This window comes from Protobothrops mucrosquamatus, unplaced genomic scaffold (genome assembly GCF_001527695.2).
Source record: "Protobothrops mucrosquamatus isolate PMUCROS unplaced genomic scaffold, P.Mucros_1.0 scaffold719, whole genome shotgun sequence".
NCBI lineage: Eukaryota > Metazoa > Chordata > Lepidosauria > Squamata > Viperidae > Protobothrops > Protobothrops mucrosquamatus.
The window spans coordinates 13,092-22,532 of NW_015386999.1; the positions used below are offsets into that span (position 1 = coordinate 13,092).

The 9,441-nt window shown below is 36.1% G+C and overlaps 1 protein-coding gene across 1 annotated transcript in view; it reads right to left on the reverse strand.

Moving 5' to 3' along the window:
• Window positions 1-1,109: 1,109 nt before the first annotated feature.
• Window positions 1,110-9,441, reverse strand: part of MFHAS1 (malignant fibrous histiocytoma amplified sequence 1) — a 23,244-nt gene continuing 14,912 nt past the window's right edge. The window contains exons 3-4 of the mRNA XM_029284567.1: window positions 2,413-2,688; window positions 1,110-1,313 (exon numbers count right to left, since the gene is read on the reverse strand). Of these exons, the coding sequence (XP_029140400.1) occupies window positions 2,558-2,688 (131 nt within the window). The 3' untranslated portion in view covers window positions 1,110-1,313; window positions 2,413-2,557. The remainder of the gene's footprint in view (window positions 1,314-2,412; window positions 2,689-9,441) is intronic.

A 9,441-nucleotide genomic window follows, 5' to 3' on the forward strand; every position in this document is an offset into this window, starting at 1 on the left:
GGCTGTTTCTGTGAAAGCAACAGGAACAATTTTGCAGATGTTTACCTTTTGCAAATTTATTTGCAAGGCTACATTAGGTTATTTGGCAGTAATTATGTGAAAATAAACCTAGCTGTTTTGGTTCAGGCCAAAGGAACTCAGTTAGTAGTGCTTAACTAAGGCTGGGTGAACTCCAAAATCTGACTTGAACTCCCTGATAACAATTTATCTAAGAAGTTTTTTCTTCAGTGAAAATTCCATGATGTAGTGAATTTATATAAGGATCATTCAGACCATTTATGTCATCATGATGACTGTACTTGTGGGTGAAATGGAAGATTGTTGGTATTTAATAAGTTCGGCTCCATTAAATTTATATAGTTCTGCCCCAGATTATCTCTTGTTATATCTCAGACAATAACTGAGGAACAGGTGTACATGTGTAAGCTTCCTATATAGGATTTAAAAGACGGCATAATTGGGCTGAAACACTCAGGAGAATTAAAAAGGTATCCCACAGACATAATCGAACTCCCCAAGCACCATTTTGGCAGTTTTCTTGGCTTCTAAAGACTGTGGAAGAAGTGAATAGACGCTAGACTTCTTGCCTGCTGGAGAGGCCAACTGAAGCTGCCAGTGATAAATTCAACACCTACCTGCACAGAAACCACCAAAGTTAACAACAATTCCTTTTCATTAGATATTTCTTCAGGTACATCTAATGGTACATACATTGAGAAAAAGCCTACATTCGTGAGTCCAAACAAGTGCAAAACACAGGTCAATAGTGTTCTCAGCGAACAATGGTCTTGATTCTTGTGAGAGCCTTCATACTGCAGGGTAATCAAATGTAACAGTAGATCAGGATGAGGATGCTTTCTGTTTCTTCTGAGCATATCAGTCCAACCCCAATCGGTGAAAAGGATCAATTCATGTAGACTGCAGATTTGTGTCCACCCCAATGCACAGCCTTCAGCACACCTGCTCTCATTAATCTGTATATTAGAAGAAGGCAGAGCTGAAGTCTCAAGGTTCACAGTGCTTATGGTTCCAAATATATATTCAGTTACCTTATTGCTGCCTGACCCCCAAATAAAATAAATCTCTATAATAAAATTAAGGACAACTGAGGGGAACAGACTTGTTTATTCTTACTAAATGAGATCAACACCTATCAAAATGAGCAACTAATATCAACCAAATCTTGGATATCTTCAGGAAATCCATGTGCAGAGCATAATAGGGATAGCCATTCTCTAATGCTCTGGAATAGTCAGTCTCTGTACAAAGCTATCATGGTTGATCTGCCTTTTGTGATCCTTAGTGATGGCAATCTGAAAGAATTAATAACAGGAGGGAGTTGTGGTTCAGTATTACTCCTGCAATCATAAAATCAGTCAGTACTGAATAGCTATTATGAATTGTTTTAATACAGCCTCTTTCTAAAAGAAGGATGACCCTGAATTTAAAACATCATCCTTCCCCCATTCAAAGGGGATTTTATACTAAAACCAATTTATCTGCCTCAGTTATCTTGTTCTGAGGTAACAGAACTGAAAGGAATGAGCCCTTCCATTTTAAATGTAAAGTGTTAAAAAAAAGTCTTCCTTTCAGGTAAATACAGTTGACTTCAAACGTTCAATATTTGTTTTATTAGAATAATTATAACAACAGGATAACCTAAAATACTTGTCATCAATAGGAACTTTGTTCGTATTGATAGTCAGACCTGTTCCAGGTAGTTAGTAGAGAAAAATAAATAAATTTTATCAGTGTTTGGTTTAAAAAGCATTGGCTCACTATGGGAACGATTGTATAAGTAGACAGGGGAGATAAACTTCTGAGTGCTCAGAGGCCACAATTCATGATAATGGCCTTTTGGAGGCTGCAGGAAATCTTTCAAAGACATGTTAATGTTTTGGAAAGAAAAAGTTTGAATTTTAATTCCCTTCCTCTTTTTTTTCCAGGTACTTAAGGATGGGAATAGGAGCAAAATAGCCCCAAATAAGGATGCTGAAAATCCTTGAAAAATTTGACAAATTTTTGATATACTGGCAGTAACATCCTGGACTTTCTAGGGGGACAGTGGGAGGTTGAGAACAGAAATAGAAATAGCTCTCAGTTCCTGGAAATGTCCTGCTCACACTAGTGTTCTCTAGATACATATACAAATAGGAATTGCTTCCTCTGACACTTCTGATAAAGGTGACTATGAACTCTCAAAAAATTTACTCCCCAGGCAGTCAATGTTTGCTCAGATTATAAATTGTTGATAGAATCCAAAGCACAGGAAGCACAGAAATACCCAAATGCGTACTATAAAGGATAAATTTCAAAAAAGAAAAACCAGTCTCAGAAACTTCTGATACCCCCTCCCATCTTGACTAAATTGTAGTGTGTTTTCCATTTGCAAAAGAAGCAACCCCACCATACCTTTATTTCCCAAGCTGTGATATTCAGGCCCCATAAATAATTAGATCCATCTCTGAGTGGTACATCTCCGAAAATGCTTAGCAAGGGTTTAAGGGGCATCTGAAGTGTCCTTATAATAGGGGCCAAGGCAGGCGACTTCCAGCAGTCACTTGGAACAAGGGCTGATCACTGTTGGAGTAGGGGGATAAACCAAAGCCACATTCACTCGCTCGTTACCATTCTTCGGACAGATGATCTCAGTCACTCCCTCTGGCCTGGGCTGACTTAGCAATTCTCCTGAAACAAAGAGAATAGAATATGCTAAGATAACAATTTTGCATTTTGTCTCAGGTTTAGATTCACAAAGGTGGCAAATTTCCAGTCAGCTACAGGAAGACATAGCTGAAATGTAATTGACCAGTTGAAGATAAACATAATAAAACAAAATCACCCAATATAAAGACAATGTTGTTAAAATCAGATGGCTAAAGAATTATGTCCTTGATGAAAATGAATATGCATCATTCATTCTACCTTTCCAACACTTAAAGCTTTGAAAACTCCAGACGTATTTTCCGTAGTTGTCCATTTTTGCATGAGGAAATACCAGAAAGAGACTGAAATTCAGAAGACATACAGATGTGCTCCCTAAGACTAAGGTTTAAATAAATAAACTATAATTAACAGATATGAAAAATACTGGAGGCAGACAAAATACAAACTTTAACCTTTCTCAATGTACAGAGATTTCTTAGACATTAAAATATAGTGAACTCATATGAAGCAACCCCAAATATATACTTAAGAACAATCTACTAGACAAGAACAAGGTGTATTCATGTCAAGAATATATATAAGCATCTGGCTATTTATGTTGTACTATGTTACATAGACATAAAAAAAGAATTCTATTTCTACATCTCTCCCACAAATCCCTGGCTGAATAAACCATTTAAGAAAGAATTCTGAAAAATATATTACAAGATTTTAAACGGTGAAAAATCCATAATAATATCTTCCTTTTCTAATTAAGGAATAACTTACTTGTCTGAGCATCTGTGCTATTTTATTTTTCATTTTATCTGTTCTACATAATCCCACAGCATCACAGAATTTCTGCCACAACAGTAAAGAGACGCTGGCCACATGAATTAAATAAGCCACATGTGATAAATGATAAATACATACAATCATAAATGATAAATACATACAATCATAAATGTGTCAAACTATGAAGATGAAAAATAAAACAAAAAAACAATCCTCTTGAAATACATATAAAATCAGCCTGTGACTTCATCAAGTGGCCACTGCCAAGTCTTGATATATTCTGCATTCCCATTTTCCCTTCTGTTCTGGCTTATTATATTAAACTGGCTTTCCAAATAAACTGAGAATAAAAGCTGACAAAAGTTGTAAGTAGCAATTCTGCTGCAGTGTCTATTCTTGAGGTTATTTAGAGGCATCCAAGCCTGCAATTCCATATTATGGAAGAAAAGGCCACATATGGAGTGTGGACTCAGCTCTCCACAACTCTCAGCTGTTCTTTAAACTAGATGCTGTGCAAACTAGATTTCAGAGATGCAAAGATAAGCATGACAGCATATAAATGAAAACCACAGAAATCTTAAGAAAGGTAGTTGAAACAAGGTTGGGAGTGTCCTGCATGATTTTATAAGACTTTATGTAAATGCCACTGTATAAAATGTTTAAAATGCACAATAAATTAAGCAAAACAGTGTCCAAATGGTTTGTGTTGTACTACTGAAACAGGTAAGGAAGTATTCCTTAATTATCTTCCACACTACCATGAACCATCTCATCTCGCCTGCCTGTTTGCTTTCTTTTCTTTCTATTGCAGAAAATGAAGTTAATTATGAAAGAATTATATAAGCTGTGGATGAGATACTTTACCACGAGTATCTCTCCTTAATTGTTTGTCAGGGATACTTGGAGCTTTCAGTAGAGGCCAGTTGTTTGAAGTAAAAAAAGAAAGATCTTTAGTGGGTTGTTTGCAAATGTGTTTAGTTGTTCACAGAACATTTGCTTGCAGTATAGATTCTCCCTCCTGCACTTCACATTCTACAAATCTGATCTGAAACATTGGGAAATTCTCTGAAGCATCTGTTGGTAGCATGAGGAGGGAAAAGCAAGGCCAAATCCCATTGCGCAATCAGAAGTTCACTTGCATAATATCCAACATGTCATTCGGTGTTTTAGTTCTTAAGAAATCTGTTCCTAGAGAACCGCATTAGTGCTTGTCCTAGCTTGTCTTCACATAACATTATTATTAAAGCAAGTTTTATATCTGAATGTGTTCTCAACATTTTCTTTTTCTCAGCCAGAACATTTACTGGTTTAATTTTGTATTCTTTTTATGTTCATCAACTGAAGCACTTGTGGTTTTAAGAAGAAAATTGAATTGACATATATGTCTTCTTAACAACCGGTTCATAGGGAAATTCATTACAGTTCAGTTCTCATTAATGTGTTAGATCAGTCTGGACTAATGCTAACCCACGAGATACTTAAGAAAAAATGTCTAACTCCATTCTAGTTGTCTTCAGCGCCAATAGAATATTGTCTTCCAATAGCGTGCATTCTTTTTATATGTAAAGTTGTATTTTATTCATTCCTATGAATGATAATTCACAGTCCTTTAAAAAAAATAGGCCAAAATTTTGTGCTTGCCCCATCTCATTGCATTTAACAAGGTCACACAAATCAGTAGAAATAGTTTCACAATGCAAATAAAAAGGTGACAATTTGAATTTTAGGAAAAAGCACCTCAACATCCAACACCTGCAAAATAAAAGATTGCCACAGAAAATAAACTTCTTTGAAATTTTATAGATTACCTTTGCCATATTGAGTTCCAACATCATCAAATAAGTAACATTTGGAAAGTAAATCAATATATTTGTGAACTTTTTGTGCCTGTAAGTACAGATGCAATTTTCATGTTTAGGTCAAGTATTACTAGATGTGCATTATTTATTACCCAAATTGCTTGCATGCAGCAGCAGCTTCTACAAGCATTATTACAAAGAAGAACTGAAAGGGGAATGCAGTTGTTAAGCTAAAGGAACAGTGGCAAAATACACTGGATTTCTCAGAGGAGGATCCAGCTTTTGATTGCACAGAGATCAGGCACTCTTAGCTAAACCCATCACTTCAAATGGTATTCAGAATTGGCTATAAGTTAAGAGAAGAATCAGCATCCATACTCTAATTAACTACAATGTATAATCACTGAGGAGCAAGATAGTTTATAATTCCAGAAATTGCACTAAAGACTTACTAATGCCATTCAAATGAGCTGGGATTATATACAGTAATATATAATTCCTATTCTAACCAGCATAAACAAAATACAAATGACTCGAAATTATGCAAGCTGTGGTCTAATATATTTGGAAAGGCCAAAAAAAAAAGTACACTGTTTAAAATGACTACCTCTTATCCCTCTCCTCACCATTTCTACCCAGCTAAAACATAAGTGAAAGAAGGGAAGAAAATTTCTTATGTTTATTTATACATTTTCCAGTTATTACAACATTCTACATATGTATCTACCATTTTTCCACATAGGTTTGACAATGTTGCTATGATTAAATTGAGGTTGGCATCTATTTCACTGGCACCAATTTCCTTCTACTTTTATATTATTTTTATGGAGAAATAAGGCAAAATAGAGTAGGATAAAGGATCCTTTTTATAGTGTTACATTCATCCCATTTTTGCTGATAGTAAACTTATTTATCAGGTCTTGTATTATTTTAAGGCAAGAATTTGCGAAGATGCTTAAATAACTGTCAGTTCAGGGTTCTTCAGACTCATCATTTCATGAACATGATGAATGGGTTTATCCTAACAGGCTAAGCCTCCAACAATTTGGTTTTCTTAATTACCATGGACAGAAATGCCAGATACTGTACTAGCATGCTAAAATACAACTTCTGAGCAATATATACTGCTCCAAATGAAATAGGTACAACTTCCAAAATAACTTATAGAACAGTACATCTAGATCAGGGGTCTTCAAACTTGGTCCTTTTATGACTTGTGGACTTCAACTCCCAGAATTCCTCAGCCAGCTTGCCTGGCTGAGGAATTCTGGGAGTTGAAGTCCACAAGTCATAAAAGGGCCAAGTTTGAAGACTCCTGATCTAGATTCTGACAAACTGATCAGAGCTACATGCAGGGTCCGGTTTGCACCTGACCAGCTGTTCTTCCTGCCAGGAAGCTTAACTAATATCTGAAAAAAGGAGTCCTGGTTTACAGCTCCAAATACTTGATGGCACATTCCAAAGTTGATGTGTTAAAATAAATTAAGTCTATTTTTGAATGCTATTCATTTGGGAAACACATACAAGGCACTTTCTGAATTGTTTAAAGTGTAGGATATATGACATAAAATATTTATTCAGTGCCCTAAACAAAAACAATTGCTGAAATTCTTCAGTAAAAATGGAAATACAGTTTGCACTAATTTCAAGAAGAAATGGAAGCAAATTTGATTTTGGTTTTTTTTTTGTTTTTAGCGTGGTGATAGTTTATGTGATGATTTTTTGTGTATGCGTAAGGCAAGGCTTCAAAAACTACAACTGCTATCAAATATTAGCTTACTTTGCCCCTTAACGCTCCCCACAAATGAATGAAATCATTCCATTTTAAGGGAGGAATTTAAAGAATTTAAAGAAAGCTTAGATTAATTTTACCCCTTAACTCCCCAATAAAATAATCTTTTTCCCCAAGTATTCTGAGCCCTGAAAATGGGATAAAAATAGGGTTTTTGACATAAGAAGCACATATGGCTCACTTCTGATTTAGAGAAGCTCATCTGTTCAGCTACTACCACATCACATTAAATTGTAATGTGGTTTGTCTGCTTTTGACATATCCCAATGTGTAAAGTCAAGCAATGTATTTGGTAAGCCATAATTTATGTCTTAATCTCATCTGTGAACCAGTCCACTGTGGCCATTTAACAAATCATGGTTGAAACGAATAGCAGCTTATCATTTTGTGCAAATTATCAACTTTTAAATAAGAGCCTGCATTCACTATCTATATAGGTATATGGAACAAATCAAATTCAAATTTAGAAGATAAAGTACAAAATTAAGAATCAAAAATTTCCAATAAACATTAAAATTCTTGAAGAAGTTGATAGGTTAATTACATTTAATTTTAGTCAACAATCTCCATTCTTGCAAAATAAAATCAAACTGAGTAAGTGATGAGACACTTGAATGAGGAGAGATTTCAAAGATTGTTTCAAAGTTAGTGAAAAGGAAGGAGGTTTTATAAAATTATATTAATAAAACTATTACTTTACTTTGATCATTCAGGTTTTTCAAAATGCTTATTATCAAATATTATTTTCTAACGAGGTTTTCAATATCATGATGTAAATTACTTAATTCAATCAAAAGTTAGACAGTTCGTAAATAGAATAAGAAACGGTTTTAAGACTGAACCATTAAAACCGAATGATAAAGATAATTCGGTTAACTCCAACATCTGGTCCCCAGAAGTTTGAACCGGGAAAATACTGAACACCTGAAGTTGAGGGTCTTAAGGAGTCGGTCGTACGGACCGACTCCTTAAGACCCTTAACTTCAGTACAAGTCATAAAAGGGCCAAGTTTAAAGACCCCTGTTGTAGACTAAAACATGGGGAGGGGCTACACATCATAATATACAGATATGGCACGGGTGTCAAACTCGCCGCGTCACGTGACGTGTTGCGACATTATCATGACTTTTTTCGCATTGCCAGAGCTGAGGTGGGCGCTGCCTCTGCATGATGCAACCGGACCCTGGGCCGGCAGTTTGACACCCCTGAAATATGGTAATAACAGGAAGTTTTATTATGACATAATAGAATGAATGCACAGAAATATGTTATGTAATGTATGTATGTACATATAAACACACACTTTAGATACTATTTCTAACACTTTTTTCCCTTCTCCATCACTGGATTCTGTCCCCTGAGCTTTATTTCTATTCTGTAAATTCCTGGAGAAAGACAGATGGTTCACAGGTGTATCACCGGTGTATTGGAAACAGTCCTAGGACTTGACAAGATCAAACTAATTTTAGTACAGAACCTATGTTTTTAAAAACTGTCCTCTAAATAACCCAGTCCAAATAAGAGTATCAAATAAATAATTGAAGCATTTTAAATGGGATATTTGTATAGTACCAATTTATTCTTGATGTTAAAAATCAAAATAAACTTTTTTCTCTTTTCAGGTTTGTCAATCAGACTTCCCCTACATCAGGGGTGTCAAACTGCTGGCCTGCGGGCCGGTTTCATCATACTGAAGCTGCGCCCATCCCATTGCCGGCAATGGCAAAACCGGCCCAATACGTAGCACGACATCACGAGTTTGACACCCCTGCCCTATAATGGTGCACTGTTAGGCTCCCAAATATTCAGGTATCTGTAACTTTGAAATACATACTCATGTTGCACAGATAGATTAAAAACTACATATGTGAGTATAACTGTAACTAATTCCAAAATATCTCCTCACAGAGCAGACTATGGCTTCTTGACTGGAAGAATGGTTAGATCTGGTACCATTGATATTACCTAGATGGGTAATAAAATATCTGCAAGAAAGCAACCAAGCTCAGAGAGCACCACCGCTAGATCTGGAGTAGCCTACCAAGAAGTCATGTGGATATTTTGGACTTCAGCTTTCATCAGCTCCAAAATGTTAAGATATTATGGAAGGTGTAATCCAAAACATCTATAATTAGTTTGCCTATTCTTAAATCCCCGGAAAATACATTTTTGTTACTATCAGGTTGCTGCATTTCTCTGGGAAAGAATGGAGAGGAGGGAATCAGTACGGTCAGTGGGAGAGGCAGATATGGCGGGAGCAGAGGACCATATCAGGTTAGGGGAGCACGCACACGCTATTTACAAGCTTGTGGGTGCTCCGGTCCTCAGGTCTCCACTCGGTTCCCGGGAGACTCAGACCCTCCGGCCCGGGACCTTCGGCTGATGCTATGTAATGCCAGGTCCGTGGTA